Source organism: Megalops cyprinoides, chromosome 10 (assembly GCF_013368585.1).
Source record: "Megalops cyprinoides isolate fMegCyp1 chromosome 10, fMegCyp1.pri, whole genome shotgun sequence".
Classification (NCBI taxonomy): domain Eukaryota; kingdom Metazoa; phylum Chordata; class Actinopteri; order Elopiformes; family Megalopidae; genus Megalops; species Megalops cyprinoides.
In genome coordinates, this window is record NC_050592.1 from 23,026,480 (window position 1) to 23,047,385 (window position 20,906).

General features: G+C 41.6%; 2 protein-coding genes across 2 annotated transcripts; one reads left to right on the forward strand and one right to left on the reverse strand.

Annotated features, from left to right (window-relative positions):
- Positions 1–12,927, forward strand: cdcp1a (CUB domain containing protein 1a). Its single transcript, XM_036539441.1, has 9 exons — positions 1–156; positions 5,184–5,396; positions 5,767–6,123; positions 6,362–6,727; positions 8,037–8,228; positions 8,566–8,937; positions 10,351–10,707; positions 11,384–11,471; positions 11,887–12,927. The coding sequence occupies exons 1-9, from the start codon at positions 84–86 to the stop codon at positions 12,389–12,391; spliced, it is 2,523 nt and encodes an 840-aa protein (XP_036395334.1). The 5' UTR covers positions 1–83; the 3' UTR covers positions 12,392–12,927.
- A 3,336-nt stretch (positions 12,928–16,263) lies between these two features.
- Positions 16,264–19,139, reverse strand: clec3ba (C-type lectin domain family 3, member Ba). Its single transcript, XM_036539647.1, has 3 exons — positions 18,856–19,139; positions 18,047–18,145; positions 16,264–17,215 (listed from the first exon to the last, which is right to left on the reverse strand). The coding sequence occupies exons 1-3, from the start codon at positions 18,950–18,952 to the stop codon at positions 16,815–16,817; spliced, it is 597 nt and encodes a 198-aa protein (XP_036395540.1). The 5' UTR covers positions 18,953–19,139; the 3' UTR covers positions 16,264–16,814.
- Between the last annotated feature and the right edge of the window lie 1,767 nt (positions 19,140–20,906).

Consider the following 20,906-nt stretch of genomic DNA (forward strand, 5'->3'; position numbering starts at 1 on the left):
CCGTGAGTTGGACGTGTGCCACTGCATTTTCGTGAGTCAAGAAGATTTTCTTCACTGTGCCTCCTTGGGATCTGGAATTAAATATGCCATTTTCGATTTCGCACAGCGCTCTGAAGGTTTTCGGAATAGTCCTTTCAGTGCTTTTGCATACTTCAGGTAAGGAAAACTCAACGGCAGATACTAGACAGTGGGCTCGCGTGGTCAGACCTTTCTTGCCACTCTTTGCGCTTTGGCTAAATAATGTAGTATATTTCCGGTTTGAAACCGAAAACTTTTAAAGGATGCAAAAGGGTTGAATGTCCTATTACTATTCGAAAATATTGGTTATTGAGTGCCCAGAAAATTTAGCGATGATACGTAGGCTATGCTCGTTTATTTATTCCTTAAACATAAACGTTTTGCAAATAGTTATTTACACATCCTTAATATTTGGGAATTGTCAGTAAGACGTTGTGTACGCGTGTTTATTGGAAAATATCTCACGGTAGTGTATGTACTAATTTGAGTTTCTCATATGTTTACAGTTTTCTTTATTACACTTGTGGTAAATTTGGACCCAAGAACTTGATATTAAAATAGATTTGAGACTAAACACATGGATAGATATTAAAGAGATTCAGTTTGTGGTGTGTTCACAGAAGGTTGGGAGGTTACAGCTAGCCTACTGAGGAAGCGGGTCTGTTTTATTAATCACTTTTTATTTCCCTGCTAAGACTCTCATATAATGCGACCCAAGGGAAGTGGAATCTGTTCAAAGGCAAACTGTTGATCATGAGCTGTTTAACTCAATGGCCTGGTATTTTATTGTTATTTATTTACAGACTTACAGTGCTTACCACTGCTGCACAGATTTTTATGGTGTTGAGATAATGTACTGGAGTCAATGAGATTATTAAAATATCAGTGAACATGTATAGCATTTACTGATTGTGAGTAAGGGATACGATCATTTTGAAGTCCACGTATTTTCTGGATTTTACAATCTCTGAAATGAGAGCTGCGAAATTTGGGCAGCGCTTTTCAAACAGACAAAAATGCCATGTCTGAACGAGCAGCGAACAGCGGCCAAGACCTCGACAGCATGCGTCAACAACGGTTGGCATTTCTTGTTTGAGGACGGGATGCTCATTGCTTTTTTTTGCTCAGAAACTGGAGCATTCTGACAGAGTTGCTCAAATCAGACTGAAGCTTTGAATTTGATTCATTGACTTTGATCTCATTTACAGATGAAAATGTTTTTGTGTCACCATTGCAAAAATGACAGCAATCGAGAGTCACACAAATATAGTTTTTTGTGGGCTGATGTCTTGTTTGTTTGTGTATAAGGGTACTGCTGGCATAGTGTTACTGTGTCCAAACAGAGACTTGGTGAGTTAACTTAATGCACCTCCAATCAACAAGCATGTCATGTGTGCGTTTTGTACAACTGAACCTACTGTATATTTGTACACATACCTGGCAAAAACCAATAAAAGTATTATTTAACAAATCTCCAATCAGGAATATCCAAAATAGCTTTATGTGGAAGAATATTGTGAGTGTGAATGTTGTTCATGGGAACCTACTATTGTTATAATTATAATAACTAATGTTATAGTGCACAATGCTGAAATAAGCAAGAGGCCTCTCCCACAATGATAGTTAGCTGCTTGCTCCTGTAGTCTTTGGGTCACCGTGCCTTACCACAAGGACACCTGCGAACCAGAACCCTCTCTGAGTGGTTCTGTAAAGTCAAAACAGAAAGATAAAGAGAGAAGTCACGTTGGGTGTGTGTCCCCCGAGTCATGTATGCACTAAAAGGAAAACCCTATATAAGGGAATGTTTCTAACTTTATAACAGAGTTGACTGCACTGCCTGTCCAGCGTGCATGTGTTGACTCTCCCTGTATGGGCACGAGAATAAAGCTTTGCTCCTCTGAATCAGAACAACTGCTCTGCCTGAATTATTTTCTCAACACTTTATGAATAGGGGACATAGTTTCGCATATCATGTTACCACACTCTCTAGTATCAGATGGTGCTATAACCTTAAGGGCCATTAGCTTTGTAGATCTGCTATGTAGGAGTAAATGGCAACTGTAGTCCTTTGGCCTGCTGACAAAGAAAATATTTAAAACCATGGCTAAATTTGTTGAATCATTCATGCCTACTCATATTGTTTGCTGGAGAAAAGCATTAGAGCAGTGTATAATCCAGGTCACTGAAAGTAACCAAGTTCACTGGAGAACAGACTAATTTGGGCAGGCCCTGTTTCCAGTGTAAACGTTGAAAGGAGTGTTTTAATCCCTCCCATGTCATCATGGGGTGCTGTGGTGTTTACTTCTCATTGTTAGGTCAGCCATGTGGGTGTCTGCTGTGGCTTTGTCCTCTTACCTGTTGGTTGGAGAAAACAGAGAAACTAGAAATATGTGGATGCTCTGTGTCCACTGTGTGAGGTTAGTAATGGTTCCCTGCTGTAGGCAATGAACCTTTACATGGTTGTAGCTAGAGTGCAGTTACTTTAGCTTTAATTATAAAACTCGTTTCAATATGAAAACCAGCCATAATTGGTTTTTGACTCATTACTGATAGTTTACAGAGAGAGCGTGTAACTCATTCAAAACTGTTGGAAGGAATGGGCTAAAAACTGTAACTGTACTTCATAACAGTATCCGTTGTGAAGATGTGGCTCAGTCTGAATACAGTTGCATACTCATGCTTAGTCCTGCTGGTGTCTTGTAGAAACAGTAGTGTGTGTGTGTGTGTGTGTGTTTGATTACTACACACGATCTCCTGTCCAATTAATATAAGGTTTGTGATCGTCTGAGACATTCAATATTCTTGAATGTAGTGTATCAGGGTGAAGCAATTATTTGATATCCTACAGTGCTAATAAGAATTAAAAAATCATCCGCAGAAGTTAATTAGCCCCATGTGTGCATCTTGACATACACTCTGATTTGTAGATTCTCGATTTTTAGTAAAAACTGTGGAATGCCGGTTGGCCTGAAGCCTCTGAACTTTATGAACTCCACCACAATCAGGGATGCAGATGTGAAATCTTAAGGTAGGGAGTTCAAAATTGTCAGCTGCCCAGGTGGTCACTGAAGGCCAGGATTCACATCTCTGACTGTTTCTCTAATAGGTTAATGTCTGGAAATGCTCTTCACAGTGAATGGGGATGTGGTCAAAAGCTGGTAGTTCCGTGTTTGATTATATGGTATTATAAATTACAAATGAAAGGACTTCATTTTTCATATGTGACACAGTTGGGGGGAAGAAGAAAAAGTGGAAGACTTTCAAGATTATTGAATAATTTAAAACTGGAAAAATGAGGTAATTCATTTTGTAGAATGGGATAATAGGGGTGCATCCTAAATTAAGCCACATATACATAATTTTCCTGTGCGTCAGTATGTTTTTGAACAAAGCTGACAAACTGGAATGTTGACCTCAGTAAAGGTGTCTCATCAGTCTGGTTTCTGAATTTGGAATAAGGTAATGAAACCTTGGAAAAGATTTGAAGTGTTCACATGTTCTGGTGTTGAGTCTGGCTCTGTCTGTGTGATGAACTATGTTTTCATGTGGGTGTTCTCCATATGCTCAGTTTCCCCCTTACATTCTAAAGGCTGTCTAGGTGAACATCTCTAATTGTCCCCTGAATATGTGTGTGTGTGTGTGTGTGTGTGTGTGTGTGTTGATGGCTTTGTGTCCCCTTCAAGGTTTGGTCCTGTTGTCTTATCCTCTGTTTTTTCAAGTAACAATTTGGTTATATGTGACTTGGACAACAGGTCTGTGTTTGAATCCCTTTGCATACAGGCCATGGCTTTGAGGAAGTCTGAATAAGCTGGTATGATAAGATTCTGTTTTAATGTCAAGATAGGAGGTCTGTATATGTATTTGCATCAGAGGTGTAGTTATTTCATTCTTGCTTCATTTTGCAGAAATATGTCTGTCTGATTTACTATCCAGCCAGGAAGCTCCAGAGTCATTGATTACGCAAATGCGCCTCTTGCATGACTAACCAGCATTACTCAGTTGGCATGGTTCAGACTTGCATGATAGCTTTACCACAGGTTTAGTACAGTTTTTCTGTGGAAATAAAGATAAGATCACAATTTTTGTGGAAATATAAAGGGAAGCCCCTGTTTATTTTCTGAGACTCACATGGACCTCTGCTGCTAGCGGCATTGACTAGGTGAAAGGTATCAGTCCTAAAAAGTCATCAGTTGATGTTCTATGAGAAAGTAAAACCAAGGGAAAATGTTTAGGCTGGACATACCAAGCATTCATAGATCATACTTCACTTGATGTGTGCTTAATATATCCAGTCCCTTTCCCCTCATTTATTTTCAGATATGCATGGAATGATTCAAGGACAATTAATTTTAAACTGCAATAATATATATGAATAGGTCTAAATGAAAAATAAGCTTCTGATGCTTTTGCAGATAACGGGCCTGTGTGCCCCTTAAGCTGCTTGTATTACAGTGCACCAGCACTCCTGGTCTGTTCTCCTTCAGAGCGTCAGCCAAAGATCATCCAGCCTGAGCCAGAACTCCCAGGGAAAGAAGTGGTGAACTCTAGCATATATTTAAAAAATCGCACCTAAATCCCTGGACATTTTCTCGAGTCTTCTTCCTGAGTGCGCTGAGCTATGCCAGCTGATACATGAAAATATTCCTATTCATTTCACACCAAAGTACAATTTTGCAAAGTAGAATTCTGGCCTGGAGAAATGCTCCTCTTGTTCTGAAAATCTTGAGGATGGCACGGGAATCTCCCCATGCCAGATGTCATTTATTGAAATGATGCAATGCAGACAGACAGGCAGCACTTTACAATCTTCAGCAGTGGTCACAGAATATTCTCATCTTTCTGAAGTTGTGTTCATCCAATCAAGTGAAATGGCATGCAGATGCATTTTTAGGCCTTCGGCTGTTGGTGTTATCTAATCCTACTTTCCATTTCCTGGTGCCTCTTTACAGCCTACACAGTGTCTCATCTGTTTTTCCATCGAGAATGATTGGAAAAGCAGAATGGTCATCTGAGGGAAGTGATTCAGAGAGATGTATTTTTGCCTGCACAGAGTGGATGTTATGGTACAAGTGACAGCAATATTGTGACCAAGGCATGTTTGATAATCTTGCTGAGAGAAATGATGAACAACTTAGCTTTGCTGTTTTTTTCTTCCCTTTGTTCAGAGAGCAGAACTCTGATCCTTGCTCCTGACCAGGGGACCACCATCACCATCAGCAGGAGGGTTTCGGGGTCAAACTGCACAGTGTGTACCATAGAGGGCCCCAAGCAGCAGTGCTTCACGGCGGTGACCCTGACCGGCACCCGCAAAACAACTGTGGAATTTAAATGCTCCCACCCAGAGCAGCTCTTCACAGTGGACATCCATGTGGACATTGGTGAGAGCTCCCGCCAGCAGCACAGATGTGGCTACATGGACACATACTGCTTAGGGCACTGGTGTGGTGAGCAGAGGGGCATGGGTTCAGATCTCCTGTGTCACCATCTCCAGTATGTTGGAGTAAAGACACAGCTAAATGAGTGGTCTAAGGAATATGCTTATGATGCAAAATATCAGCCAATCACAGTGTTAATCTTTTGCTTTCTTGTGATACCATGTAATGCTTTCTAATGTATGCATAGTGTTCGTACTGCACTATACTGTACCTCTGTGAGAAATGTAGCTTACAGGATGCACTGTGAAACACATTAGTATATTATGTAATGTATGGTTGAACACATAATTGACTCATACTCCTCCCTCCCCAGCCTGCACAGAGAAATCCTGCAGTAGAGACATTGTCCAGAGGGAATCCTTGCCCTTCCTGGAATTCAACCGCACCTTCACCTGGGACCTGAAAACTGATCATTCCCAGTCCTTTGAGGTGGCCTTCTCTGAGGTGGGAATGAAGCAGATCCTACCATCTGAGAAGTGCCCAGACCAGCACACCTACACCTTCACCGTTTACCAGGCAACCGGGCCAGCCACCATCGGGACCTTCTGCCGAAATGGCTCCATCACCACCATCCTAGCGCTCTCCAAGGCCAGGCTGTTACTGGAGGTGCCGGGGGGGAGGAAGTTGGACCCTGCAGTCTACAACGTCTCCGTTGGGCCAGAGATCAAAAGTGAGCCACAGGGATTGCTCAGGTGTAGCTGATGGGAACTTTGACCAGGAGTGCTCCACAAAGTCACACTTTACAGAGCTGCGTGTGATAGTTTACTCCTCGTTTATTTGTCTCTGTGCACAAGTATTGAGTTTTTTATTTTTTGCAGGAGAGGTCCCAGTTTTTGCTCTTTCCATGTAGGTTCCCCAATTTGCCCTTATTTAACACTCACCCCCACACCACTCTTTTTGTTTTACAGCGTTTGCCGTAGTTGAAGTTGCGCTGCCTCACGGGTCATCAGCGTCCGAGTTCTTCTCTCCCAACTACCCCAACAGTTTCCCTGATGATGACCTGATGTCTTGGGACTTTGAGGTCCCGCCAAAGCACTTTGCAACTGTGCGCTTCCTGAATTACACAAAGCCGGAGTGCATGAAGAAGGATGCGGTGGTGGAGTACCACAGACCCGGAAAGTTCGCCATTGTGAAGGAGCTGGAGGACCCACAGCCCAGCGGCAGGCAGGGGGACTTCTCCCTATTCCTGAGGAACTGCGAGATGGAGAGGGGGACCAATGCGTCAGGCCTGTCCCTGCATTTCCAGGTCTCTGTGGCCAGGGGCAGCCGCCCAGGTATTTATAACAGTGCTGAAATGTGCTGTTGTGGAATGTTGATTTAGTATCTATATAGTTACATTCCTGACCCAATGAATACATGTCAACATAAATGTGCTGCTGTGATGCAAGAAAAATTTCATACTTGTCTGACAATAAAATATCATCATCATCATCATCATCATCATGTAACTGTTTGCTTGTGTGTCCCTCACATATCAAGAAAAAAACTGTTGAGTCATTGTTTTACATTTACTGGATGTAATTACTAAGAAATCAAAACAACCCCTATCCCTGTCTCTTAGTAAAGTGCAGTGCTGAATGTAATGGTCAGAGAATGAGATCAGTAACCAAAAGAATACTCTAATCTCAAATCTAAGATAGGGCACTGCTGTTTTATCTATGAGCAAGGTGTGTGATTTGCTATGTTTCAGTAATAATGGACAATATGCTCAGTGGTGTATAGGTAGTGAAATTAAATACAGTATGTCATAAATAATTCATTAAAGAGCACCCAGGGCGGTTCTCTGAAAATGGGTCCGCATTTAACTTCACTGCAATCCTTCTATGTCAGTTGGAAAATAAACCTCAAACAAAGTGCTGTCTTGGATGTTCCAGACGCACATGAAGGGAATGACCCTTATAGGATGGATATGAGAGTGGTCAGCCGAGTGCTCTAGGTTCTGCCTCGTCATGAATACTACGTGAGGATTTGCACTTTTGCTTTGTGAGTACACTCCAAATCCCGGAAGGCCCACAGAGGTGTGACTCATCTGTTAAGTGAAGGATTGTAGTTCCTAGGTCTCCTATTCATGTCCTGGGGGAGTTCCCAGAGTTGAGCCATCACAGAGTCAGTGGGTGGTTTTTTTTTTTCCTAAACTTTTACAGAGATCTTGTAAGGAAGCACATCCGCTCTAACTTGATGGCATCACATTTGCTCTTCCCCCTCTTTCCTCTGCAGCATGTGACAAGCCTTAGCTAGTGCTTAGCCACACAGGATTCCCCCTGAAGAGACATGACACTAAGAACATTTCAATATATCCATCTGCCTTTGATGGACAGATTCAAATAAAAATGTTATTTTCATGTTCCCTGATAGAGCAGATAGAAATTGAGGATATGTTCAACTCAAAGCCCAGAGAGCAGACAGTAATTCAGACCCTGATTTACAGTTGGAGCACAGTATTTCCAAAGCAAGACATGCATGTATGTTCACCATGTGTAATTCGGTACATGTGTGAGCATGTGTGTGTTTTGCTGCATGTGTGTGTGCATTTGTTCACTGTGTCTGTAGTTGACTGTCTGCATGTTTGCATGTCGTTTCCAGAGTTTTGCACGGTAGACCTGCAGAAGGAGAAAGGCCTCGTGCTCCACATTGAGAAAGACGCCAAGTCAAAATGCGAGTTGAAACAAGACTCAGTCATCCAAGAGAAGATCACTGTGTCTTCTGGGAAGGTGACTCTCTCTTTCCAGGACTGTCTGAGCAAAGACCTGAATTTAACCATCAGCAAAACCATAGGTAACTATCTTTTCTGTATTGAGTGTGTTTAAACCCACACATCACATGCAACTCTTTACTGAGACTAACTTATTCCCATCTGGACTCACAGTAAGCCCGCCACTGTACGAAACATGTCTTTGCCAAAAGAAAACTTGCTGTTTTTTTATAAACATCTTTATTTCTTGTTAAGAGTGAGGTATGAGCTGAGTGTATAAGTTGATTGGACTTCAGTTTATATGGAAAAAAGAATATCGTCCCATTAACTGTCTTTCTGTTAAAGTTATCACAAGAATTACCTGCTTAGATATGGCTAAAGATTTCATTACATGTCTGTTGTAACTTCTTTTGCCCTCAGAATGTTTGCAGTGGGAGAAGTGCCCAGTGGGCCAGGTTCCTCTTGCTGTCCCCGCCCTGGAGACATGCCTGCCCAAGCCCTTACGCAAAATCACCTGGCATCTGCAGGCCCCTGATGGTGGCACTGTGGAGCTACTGCCCTCTTCAGGCAGCCTCCGGCAGTCACTGCCCAGCCAGCGGTGCAACAGCAGCGTCTCTCTCACTGTTGCTGAGGACAGTGGGGTCACCGTTGGAAGCTTCTGTCCCCTTGGCCCCATCAAGAAGGTCCAGATCCATGGCAGTGTTTCCATCACTGTTACCCCAACAGGCAGCATGGACCTCAGCAAAGCTTCAAAGCCCTTCTTCAACATCTCCTTCAGCAAAGAGATTAGAGGTACAGGGTCACACAGCATGGCAGTCTGTGGCATAGCATCGTCATCACTCATCACTCAGTCAAAATTACACCACACTAGACAGTATAACTAGTTAAAATGCTTGTAAAGATGTTGAAATAAGTAAGAATTGTTTGGTTATACTATATGATTCCCTCTTCTTTCTTAGATGATTTTATATATCACTACTGCGTAGCCCTGGTCATTTCATAATTTCATTTACTCTTGTGTTATATTATTGGGGGCGAGGTAGAGGGAGTGATGTGCGGATAACACAGGTGAACTCCAATGACTTTGGTCAAAAATTATTTTATTCTGTGGGGAGTTTGAACCCGTGACACCCAGCTTTCACCACAACGCTGATACCTGCAGGTAACTTTAGATTAGGTGACATTTGAGTGGCCAGAAGAGGGCTCCTACTGGCAATTTGTTTTGCAGTGTGAAAATTGTGAAGAGAGAGTGAGAGTGTAGAGTGTTTACCTGTTCATTTTCAGACATTGCCCATGCTGAGATTAGCAGGTTTACCACCTCTCACATGTTCCCTGTGATGCTCACACTTTCTAACAGTCTCAAAGCATGAGTGTCACAGTGAATGTGAGAGCTAAAAACCTATCGACTGTGTCATCTTTTTGTGTTTGTTAAAAATGGCTTCGACTGAGTGCAGTTGTATTTCTGTATTTTAGATGTTTTAATGTGGCAGGACATAGGTAGATTTCACAACAAATTTTAACTTAGCATTTATATTAATCTTATTTGTAGAACAGGCACATGTATGTATACTTAAAAAACAATGAAATTAAAAGGTACTGCCAAAACAGCCAGCGCAACTAGAAGTTGTGCCAGATATATCAAACAAGCATTTGCTGATTCTCTGTTTAAATATTTTTGTGCAAAACCTTTGTTTTTATTTTCAGTGAGGTGTTTGTGTCTGTGTAAATGTGGGAGAGAGCGTGTGCTATATGTATTAATATATACACTGCTGCACTGATGTCTTATAATGTAATATATGTACGTACATGTTGTTTCTACTGTATGTACAAGAGAAGATCACAGTAGAATTGCACTACTACATAAAGAAGGAACAAGATAAAGAGTGACGTAGGTATAGTATCCAAGGCATATTGAACAAGTGTGGAGAAACATCATCGGTAAGATTAACAATGTCATACTCGAAGGTGATAATTAATACTTAAAAAGAAGAAAGAAGTCATGGAATTAAACAGAACTGACTTGTAACTGAGGTGTCATTGTCCTTGCTGCAAGAACGAGGAGGTCACTCCCTTGAGAAGTACTCTTCAGAACCTTAGTCTTAATACTTATGACAGAATTCTCATTTTTCTTTGTAGATTGTAGCCCTTGTGTGACTGTGTGACTGCATTTGCACACATCTGACAAGTTTCCTGTATCACCCACAGAGAGGTACATCTTCACAGTCTCCCCTGAAAAGGACACCCCGACAATCCTTGGCACACCCGGCTGGCCGGCCGGGATGAAGTCCTCCTCAACGGTCTCATGGCTCGTCTTGGTGCCCCCAGAGTACCAGGCAGAACTGCTGTTCACCGACATCAGCCAGCCCAAGTGCAGGAACGGTCACACCAGCATGAAGGTGCAGACCCTGGGCTCCAAGGAGGAAATGTTCAGCCGGCGCGAGGATGAGAAGGCCGAGGTCAAGCTGACCGTCCCGGAGAGCTTCTACCTCAACATGTCCAACTGCCAACCTGAGTATGGAGAATTCTACGTGCTGAGTCAGATCACCCTTCAGAAGAACACCAGTGAGCACCACTACTGCTATTGCTATGCATTTTTCTATATCTGTGTATCAACCACAGTGTAATTATTCTAAGCAGTATGTACAGTTTTTCATGTATTTTGATTCTACCATAACAAATTTGACCATTATAACTATTTTCTTAATTTCCCCTAATTGGGTGGGAACTGAGATAGCAACAGAGCTCAGTTTCAGTTTTTCATTAATTTAAGTCCTTGCAAACATTCACCTTTAATGATACACTGTTGCCTTAATAATAGTGTGGCACCAGAGTCATGAATGGCCGTACTGTGATGAGATATAGCATGAAAAATGTAACAAAAAACCTTCTGCCATAAAACTTACTCCTCACTGCTGCCCCCACAGCCTAGCTGCTTAGTTTCTCTGTGGGAGATGAGGATCGGCCCCACACTCACCTGCATCATTTATCTGCATGCGTTTTTGGGACATAGAAGGACTTTTTGGGAGGGACATGCTTGCAGCTGCAGTCACTGCATATTACACTCTTACATTCCTTAACATAGTATTACAAAGAACACATGTACAAGCATGCATACATACCCACATGTAATTACCATGTTCAGTAGTGGCACAGAGCCGTCATTCGTTTAAGGATACGAGGAGGGACTGGTCAGTGATGGTTGATGGTGACATACATGCTCCTCTCTTCCTCTCTGCAGGCCTCCTCCTAGGCATCATCTTGGGCACCGTTGGTGCGTTGCTGCTTCTGATGCTCATCATTCTAATCGTAGTGTGCGTGGTGATCAGGTGAGCATGGGATTTGAAAATGCAACAGTGGAGGGAGGCTTCATGAACCCCAAAAAATGAGTGGAGAAGTCATTTCACCCACTAGTTTTGTTAGTAGCCATCTGCTAGTAAGTGATCGGCTGCTAGTTTTTCAGCTGGCCTTTGCACGGGTTACTAGTTATTTACCAGTGTGAGAAAGGCGGGCAGAAAAGGGGTTGACATTTGACGCCCTTCTGCATCAACTGCACCTTAAGATAACATGAGGAAAAACTTCTTTTTAGACACATTTGTGTCCACTGTGGTTGTCAGTCCAGGATTCAAGGTGGTTGATGTAAACAAAACACGTATCCCATCAGTATCAGTAAGCAGTATGAATAAGTTTCTGGGCTCTCTGCAACACTGTGGTGCACGTCTGGTTTGTTTATTGTGGCTGCAGGAAGAAGAAAAGGCAGATGGCTCATGCAGTGTCTATCTACAACCCCAATGGGAACACCTATTTGCCAGGACATCCGCGGTTCCCCAAAACAAGGGCAGACAATGAGTCTCACATCTACGCCTCCATTGATGACACCATGGTGTACGGTCACCTGCTGCAGGAATCCAGCTACCCCATTCCCATGAACAGTTATCATGGGAGGCCACAGGTGGACATCTACCGGAGCTTCACTGGACCTGTGGAGGCCCCGCCCCCACCCCTACCCCACGATCGGGTCATGAAGCCGCACACCGAGATAGAGAACCCCGAGGTGGATGTGTACCGTCCCTTCGTGGACCCATCTGAAAGTGTTCTGCCTGTCCCCCACCATACTGTGAGCCATGAGGACAGCCTGGGGAATGAAGCCATGGTGGACAATGAGCTGTACACCAGCAATGGAAAAACCTCACTGCCCCACACCCTCAATAACAGTGAGCAAAGAGCAGAGCAGAAGCATGCAGCATAGGGGGCAGCCAAGGGTGGGGGGTGTGAGTATGTTGGAGGTGCACAGGAAGGGGTCAGCACATTGCTGTCATTGAAATATGTCTCACTGCGGCAAGTGGCAGGCTACAGCGGCATGCTACAGTGAAGAGTTCCATATCTTTGTCCAGGTGACATTCTGTTAAGATTTGGAGCTGGCAATGATGAAAATATTCCTTTCATTTTCTACCCCACCTTGCAGGGCAAAGTCTGTGCTTTTGTTCTGTACCACCACCAAAATAATGGTACCCCACTCGATTGTCTCAGAAACATACATACTTTTACAGTACACCATGGGTTTTAATAGGAGGCAGGAGTTTCTTTGCAATTTCCATTAAATCAGAGAGGACTTTTACTGCCCCCTAGAGGACAAATGTGACTGAGGAAATGGGGGAAGAACTTCTGCGTAGTTTTTCTATATTCTTACAAAAGGTTCTCGTCCTTCTAGCTCCAGCAGAGAGTCTACTATAGAGAGTTGCTCTGAAATGTCTGAAATGTCAACTATATTCTCTACTACCTCACCCCCTGCCTTTTAATAATATTAATAAATAATTTAGAATATCTTCCAATAGCTTTTAACAACTGTGGAATGTATTTATTATTCACATGCACACACATGCACAAACTGTAATATTTATGAGTAAGAGAGATTACAGATTTCATGGAATTTTATAGATTTTAAATGAAACGCTCCATCTACTAGTGATGGATTTGTTTAGACCTAATCAGTCCTGGTAGCCAGTAAGGCAAAAGTCCAGAAGGCAGCTTTGTTAATGACAAACAGGATCCACCCTTGCCAGAAACCTACTTCAAGACTTGATATAAATGAGAACAGGGCTTTCTAGCATGAAAAAGTGGGACTGTGCTTAACTAATATTTGGGAGTGTACTCTGTGATTCAGGCTGTTTCTGCTGGTCATGTGTTCCTGCCAGCACACTCAACAATTCCCATATTAAGTGTCTGAACATGTTGGTCACGTTGAGCAGTGGTGAAGATGTGATGTGACTTGAGAGAGATGTGATCACCAGCTTTGGATGAAGAATGAATGTTTATGTGAAATGTTAGAAAAGACTTTTTATTTATATGCTTGTGTGAACAGTTATTAAATACACCCAGTTTAACAAAATGTTCAGATGTTACAAAAGTGAGGTCAGTTATTTGGAAAAACCACATTGCACATTTATTTTACCAAAATGACTTTTTATGGATTCTGGGTGTGCCATGAATTTATTTTATTTTATTGGCAATGGACTTCATTATTTATTAAAGGACTTGATTCAACAAAAAAATGTTTCCAAGTGGTCTTTAGAGACCATTAGCAATTTAAGAGAGCATGGGTGTGGGCTATCAGGCGTTTTCCCTAGGCCATGAACTCAAGCATTTCCTGAGTTAAATTTGCTTTTCATTTCCTGTAAGTTATTATAAGCTCCTTGAAATGTTTTAAAATAAGTGGTGCCTATAGTATTTCTGTAGGAAAACTGAGATTTAAGTTAAGTGCTCTGTACCAGAATGATTGACGTTTTTCATCAATTGCAAATGTATTTAAAGCAAGTGCAACCACAGATCCCAGGACTCACCCTTCTGATGAAAACCTGACCTTTACTGGTGTAGTGTATTTATTGTGCCCCTTTGATGCAGAGAGAGACAAACATAGAACCACACAAAGTGCTCCCAGGATGAGGGTAATTAGCCATTATTTCCTGTTTTAATGTTGTGTACTTAGTGCTGTAGTATATTTTCTACTGCAAATGTTTCACATGAAAATGTTAAGATGTATAAGGCTCACCGGGAAAATGCTGCATGTTTGGAAGTAAGAGTAATCTTTTTGCCTGTAGTTTGGTTTGAGTTTAAACAAAGAAAACATGCTTACTATGTTGCTCCCACACCAAAGTGTAATGAAAATAATAATAAAAAAAATTTCGACCAGCCAAGTCTTTGTCTGGTCTGCGCATTAAAACATTCTGCAGATAGTGTCTGAACTTTTTGCTGACTGTATTTCTCACCATACCCAGCACCTTGTGAAGACCTTTGGATTTGTATCAACTGCTTGTATGTATTTTGTTAGATTTCACTTGCATTGTTTGACTGTTGTGGTTAAAATAAATGACAGTTGTGAGATACCTAAAATCTGTCCATGAAAAATTAAATTCCCCAGGAAGGCTAAATTCAAAGCTGCCAAAATTACATTTATTCATTTGGCAGATGCTTTTTTCCAAAGCAACTTACATAGGTTACAGTTCTTAACAATGTTATCCATTCATACAGCTGGATATCTACTGAGACAATTGTGCGTTAAGTACCTTGCCCAAAGGTATAGCAGCAGTGTCCCAGTGGGGGTCGAACCAGCAACCTTTCGGTTATGAGTCCTGCTCCGTAACCATGCTATGCTACACTGCCACCCCAATTATTGATCAGAAGTGAATACCGTGCTACTCAGTTGAGTCCAGTTAGCAAAACATGCCGTATTGTTTCACAGAGGCACTGATTATGATTGGTTATTCGCTTAGCCGGTGCTCTTTTGTAAAAAAAAAAAAACTGTCACACCTTATGCTTTATTCATTCATATTTGCACCTGTTTTTGTTTCTACAAATTATAGTACTTTCCACAAGGCATATAATATAAAAAGATGAATATACAGTGCCAATGCAGTACTCTTGAGACTGAGGTTGCTTTAGACGTCACCAATGGTGCCTTTGCATAATATTGCTCAGCATTTGCCTTCTGATCTCACCCCGGGATTGAACAGAAGTTTCACCCGTCTGTTGTCCTCTCCCTTTTATAACACAGCACTGAGCAGTGGGGTCCCATGAGGTAGAGATGAAAAAGCTTTCAGTCAGGTCTGACTTTGTACCATGGCTTTACTATTTATATCAAAATGGGGGTTCAGGTAAACCAGTCTGAAGTGTTAAGACTGACAGAAAGCACTAAGCAGGGGTGTGTACCTTGTTGAAACTCAATGTGTGCCCTGTTCAGACAGTAAAGGTGCATCTGAGTACACATCTGAATGTGAACAGTATTCTTTTGAAGTGTTAAGATTTTTATGTATTTCCGTAATTTTGTGAAAATTCAGATTTCTTAAAGATTACTAAGAAATGAATAAAAGAAATGGCTGAATGCCATATTTGTAAACATATCTGAAGAAGAAGTGAAACCACTCATATAATAGTATTTTATTTCAATTGTGCTAAAACAAGAAACGGGTGTTTTTCTCTTTTAAACATTTTATTTTATCATTTAAAGGATGTTAATGTGTTTCTTACAGTTAGATGAGGCTATATTTCATTGAAATGTAAGTAAGAAACAATCTGAAAATATCCTCAGTCAATGCAAGAAAGTAAATCTACTGACAGCAATACAAGAAGTGTAAATGCATGTACAGTGAAAGTGCTATACCTAGCAGTATTTTTAACACGAGCCTACATAAATATGCAGTAATGGATTGTTCTTAAAAATAAGAAAGTAATGGGGTTTATCCATATCACTTACCCCTTCCAATATATAGTGCCACATTTGGCTATATATTGATACACATATCAAATACATCAGATGATTGACAGACCTTGTATGATGTTTCATTGTTATGTGACATAGGAATACAAAGCGTATGTATTTCTAAAGTATCATAGACTACACTTACATGTGTATGATTACAAATTGTAAGCAGTATGTAAACATTCGCAAGAGTACTGAAAATATCTCTTGATCAGACAGAAGTTTCTGCTAGAAGTGCACACTAACTGAATTCACTCCATGATCATCTCACATTGTTTTGGATGACTTCATTCTTGCTGAAACAACACCAGATGTGCAGTCCTCTGTGTAATGGAATTTATATTCATGTGTTAGTCTGCTGTGAACTGAACACCCTTTTTTTCTTTCCTCTTTTTTCCTAACTTAAGTGCCCATCTCAGCACAGATGTTGCAAGCTACGTGGTCAAAATCTATAAAACGAAAACATGCACCTGAAATTTGTATTCTGCAATATGTCAGTGTTAATTTTGTTGCTATCCTATCAAATAAATGAATGAATTAAAGTAAGCATAGGATAGAGGGCAAGTACTTGAGTAGTTCCAACAGTTTTTGGTTCTGTTCTTGTCAACTAAATGAATGGTAGTATTGTGGACACACTATGCAAACAAGATGCTGACTTACTGCAAAGTTATGATGCTCCCTCCTTAAAGCTAAGTGGCATGGTCATTGCATGCCCTACCTAAAGAAAGAATGAGTAGCATAAAAAATGATGACCTGTAACACTAGTGGCAGCCCTATGCTTTATAATGTAAAATCCAAGACTTAAGAACTATACTTTTCAATATATGTACACAATGTATTAAAAATATAGTCCTTACCCTCAGGATTTTTCACATTATTATTGATACTTTTTCATTGGGGGTACGTTTTGAAGTGTTTAGACGATGTTGAATTCACAGACAGACGCCTTTTCAGCACGGCAATTCTCGTCGAACCACTTCCCATTGGCGGTGGTGGAGAGCACGGCGCAGTTGTGGGCGCGCCCGCCGACCGGCTGGTGGGTGATCTCCGTCTCCCAGTTCTTGAAGCGCACGCTGGAGCCCGTCTGGTCCAGCCAGCTGCCCTCTGTCAACATGTCGTTGATGCCCAGCCACACGTGTTCCTCAGGCCCGATGCTCCTGCGCACGTAGTCGTAGAGTTGGTCGTTCTCGTCGCCTGTCAGCGGAGTACTGAGGACGCCCCCTTTGGCGATGCAGTCCTCGCTGGCAGTGTGGTACGGCTTCTTTTTGCCGTCTGCCAGGAAACACTTGCCGTGGATCTTGGTTCCCTTCAGGCAGACTGAAAAGAGAGGGACATAGCGGTTCAGACACCTTTGCTCATGACCAAACTGTCAGGATGTATGGTATGTGTGAGCCAGAGTTTCCTACATGAAACTCCTGAAACAGAAAACTAAGAAAAATGCACTGCAGTGCAGACCACATCTGCCACTAGATATACAAATATAAATCACACTGCATGACCCCAGAGGACAATGGCACAACGCCTAATGCTGCGTCCAGGGCAAAGAGACTTAACTCTTAACTGTCAGAACAGGAGGAACTTGGTAACAGCAAGCACTTGTGGGCCTCATCTGTTCTTCCTCACCCCATGAGCCCACACTAATAATGTTGTATCTTCCCATCTGCTCTTCAGGCTAAAACAAAATGTTCTCTTCAGGGTTTCATAGTAAACCTGCGGCTGGGTTCCAGGTGATGCCCTAGCATGAGAAAGGCCCACTGAGTAATGCGAAACACTCGTCAACATTTTCTGTCAGCCATGTCCTCCTGCACGACCATCATCAAACAACCACAACCTGGAAGTCATTATAGCTGTCTGCTTCAAGGTCTGTACAAGAAACGATTTACTGCAGCAAGACCCCCCCCCCCCCCCCCCCCCATACACACACAACCCCCAGCGGCCAATTACTTTAAACCAGGGAGAAGGGGGCAGAGGTAGTAGGGAGTGAACTCAGCATGTGACCCCGGGTTGTGGGGTCTAATCCTGGCTCTTACAATACACCAGAGGTTCTACATAACCCAATTCGCAAGACAAAAGACGACTAGTGAACACTGATATTTTCACTTTTCTCCCATTCTTGTGGGAGAAACAGGGGCCTGTGCAGGACAGTACCTGTTTGCAGGGCTTGCTGTTCCTTCAGCAGGCTTAGCTCCTGCAGGATGTCATCGATCTGTTTCCTCAGCTCCTCAATGGCAGCCGCATTCGCCCCTTCTGGAATAAAGCAAAACAAGGTGGATGAGGAGGTGGTCTCCATATATAGAAATACTGGATCTGACCAAGGAGTTTTAAATAGACCTTGATGATCTGAAGCAAAATGCATCTTGAATCCTTTCCAGTTTGCCATGCTGAATGGAGGTACACAGTTAACTTGCCTTATGTTATTCAAATACAAGGAGCTTGTCATAGCTTTAAAATTAGGACGCACAACAATCTGAACTCAAAGTCACTCTTACTTTACTAAGTAATTACTTTGGTCTGTGAGATTAACACTCGAACTCGCCCCAGTATCTTAGCTGGAAGAACTCAGAAGGAGTATTTCGAAGAATTTACTTAATACACAAATAACTATATAGGTCTTGAGTCTTTGTCGATAAATATTTTTGCTCCGACAATAATCTGCTATATATTTACAGTTCGTTTATTCTTTGAATACTCAGTTTCGTAAAAGCAAATCTGATCGAGTAAAAGTATAACGCAACAATTTGTGAAGTACGAAGTACGGAAGCTATTTTACGCGCTTGTCATCGAAAACCTCATTACAGTTAGTTTTTTTTTCTTTTTTCTTTTTGAAATCAATACTATTTCCACTGTTTGTGGACGTATACTGTTCTGAGAACCCCAACTGGCCACTGCATTTATTATTTCAAAATTATTCTGAGTGAAATTTACCATTAAACGTACATAATTAAAATTGTCGCTACCTTTTTTCCCGTTTCTTCTCTTGGGGGTATTTTCTTGGCACGAGACGTGCACAACAAGTAGAAGGAAGAGCAGTAGTCGCGCACTTCTGAAATCCATGATGAAACCAGACAATATGCCGTTTCTTGCTGCAGAGACCTATCTTTATTATCCCCTCTAGGCAGAAAGACACGTGTAATCAAAAACGTATGCTCAAAGAAGTCTCCGAATCCAGGTTATGTTACCTCACTCTATGCTGGAAACTCCGATTTTACGCCCTTAAGTTGATCAAAGGCAAATTCCAAAAAACTGCGCCTGCAAAAAAATGTTTAGTGCACTCCCCGCCAGCCTCTTTTAAAGAGGGTGAGGTGGGGGGGACCACACGTTATCACAAGTGGTTGTTAACATTTAACCCTCTTTAAGGCAGAGCGATAGGAATCCGGTTTTCGTGCTTACAGATGCATACATGCTTTGGCTCCTCGATCTTCGCTGCTACTAATAACCCTTTAATAGAAACAAGTGGTATATTGAGTGAACCCTGTTAAAACATCTGATAAAGCTCTCAAACCTGTTTTTATGGTAAGGCCAAGCATGTCATTTCCATTATGCCCACCACCATAAAATTGGCATTATTTACTCAGCATATTCCCCGCATTTGTTTATCTGTGGTTTCACATCATGTAACCTGCTTCACAACAGCAGGGTCACACCCAGGCATCTATTAGCCAAAGCAATAATTTTGAGCATGTTCATTCTGTGAGAGCTCTTTATAGCATCAGTGTTCTCCTGATGCGCAGCACATCAGTCCATTGCAAAAGAGAACAATACAGATTACATCATAAGAAGGACTGCGAGGCGGAGCATCAAAGTAGGTGGATCACCACAGTGCTTTTCTCATTGGCAGTAACAGTAAAAAAAACTTAATTCTTGATAAAACTTCCCAAATCTCATATTGATGCACTCTGTCATAACTTCGGCAATGGGCATATTTTCTGCATCATGAAATCTACTGATAAAATTACAGCTGAGCTAATTTCAACCACAAAAGGAACAGAACATAAGTTAGTTCCTATATTTAGACTTGTGATAAGTTCAATGGCCTCCCTTTCTTTTTGGCCAAAACATTAAATAGTGGAAAAGCTTCCAGCCTTGCGTCTGTTTCTTTTCTTTGTGTTGGATGCACCTCAGCCAACATGTTGGATAATATCATGAGCATGTGTGCAGACACATGCTTCTGTTGTCACGAATCTAATGCAGGTGTAGTGACTGAAAGTCACGTAATGAGTACATGTGTGCAGAGTGTCACAAACACATACCTTTCACACCCTATGCAATTCTGTAGTAGTACGTGCTGTCCTATCAATCATCCATGTCTCTCCCTGTGCAGAGTATGCAAACACTGTCCTCAGTGGTGTATCATTTCGATTGTCAGCACAATAACAAATGTTGTCATTACCATAGATGCCAATATTCTAATCCTCATGTATTTTTGAAATATGTTGATCTTATCAAAAAACATTTTATACCACAATGTCCTTTCTACTGCAAATTCTACTACTATTATGTGTACTTAGAGCTTTGTTCAGTTTCCATAAAGGCATTTAGAAAGGTTTCTTTTTTGGCCTGTCTCCCACATTACTCCATCCTTCTTTTGGTCCACTGTATTGAAAGTAAACAATTCCATTTTCACATTGGCCTATTGCCTCTAAGCAAAACACATTTGTCTTTCATTTTGTTTTTCAGAATGAATAAGGGGAGTGGATGAGATAACTTCCTCTTGAAGTCTGGATAAGCATAGTAAGTTTGCAGGGAAATTTCTTATTCAATAAAGACGGCACATGAGCCTAAATATAGAGACATGAATCTACCAAATGCTTTACTTCCTTGCTCCTTTTCCTCTGCCATGTGCACCTTTGAGATCCTGTTTCAAGAGGACTGACACGTACAGGAAGGTTATTCGGGGTGAATGGCTTCTTAATTCTGATGGAATGTTTCTGTTGCAATTGTAAAAATATTGTTACAACTAAAAGACTATCTAATCAAGGCCCTGTTTTGTCCCACTTAAAAAATGAAA

Coding starts and splice junctions, on each gene's coding strand:
- cdcp1a (XM_036539441.1), top strand. CDS start 84: ATGCCATTTTCGATTTCGCACAGCGCTCTGAAGGTTTTCGGAATAGTC. Junction 157..5,183: donor AGTGCTTTTGCATACTTCAG/GTAAGGAAAACT, acceptor CCCTTTGTTCAG/AGAGCAGAACTCTGATCCTT. Junction 8,938..10,350: donor CTTCAGCAAAGAGATTAGAG/GTACAGGGTCAC, acceptor TATCACCCACAG/AGAGGTACATCTTCACAGTC.
- clec3ba (XM_036539647.1), bottom strand. CDS start 18,952: ATGGATTTCAGAAGTGCGCGACTACTGCTCTTCCTTCTACTTGTTGTG. Junction 18,146..18,855: donor GAGAAGAAACGGGAAAAAAG/GTAGCGACAATT, acceptor GCTTTATTCCAG/AAGGGGCGAATGCGGCTGCC. Junction 17,216..18,046: donor ACAGCAAGCCCTGCAAACAG/GTACTGTCCTGC, acceptor CTCTCTTTTCAG/TCTGCCTGAAGGGAACCAAG.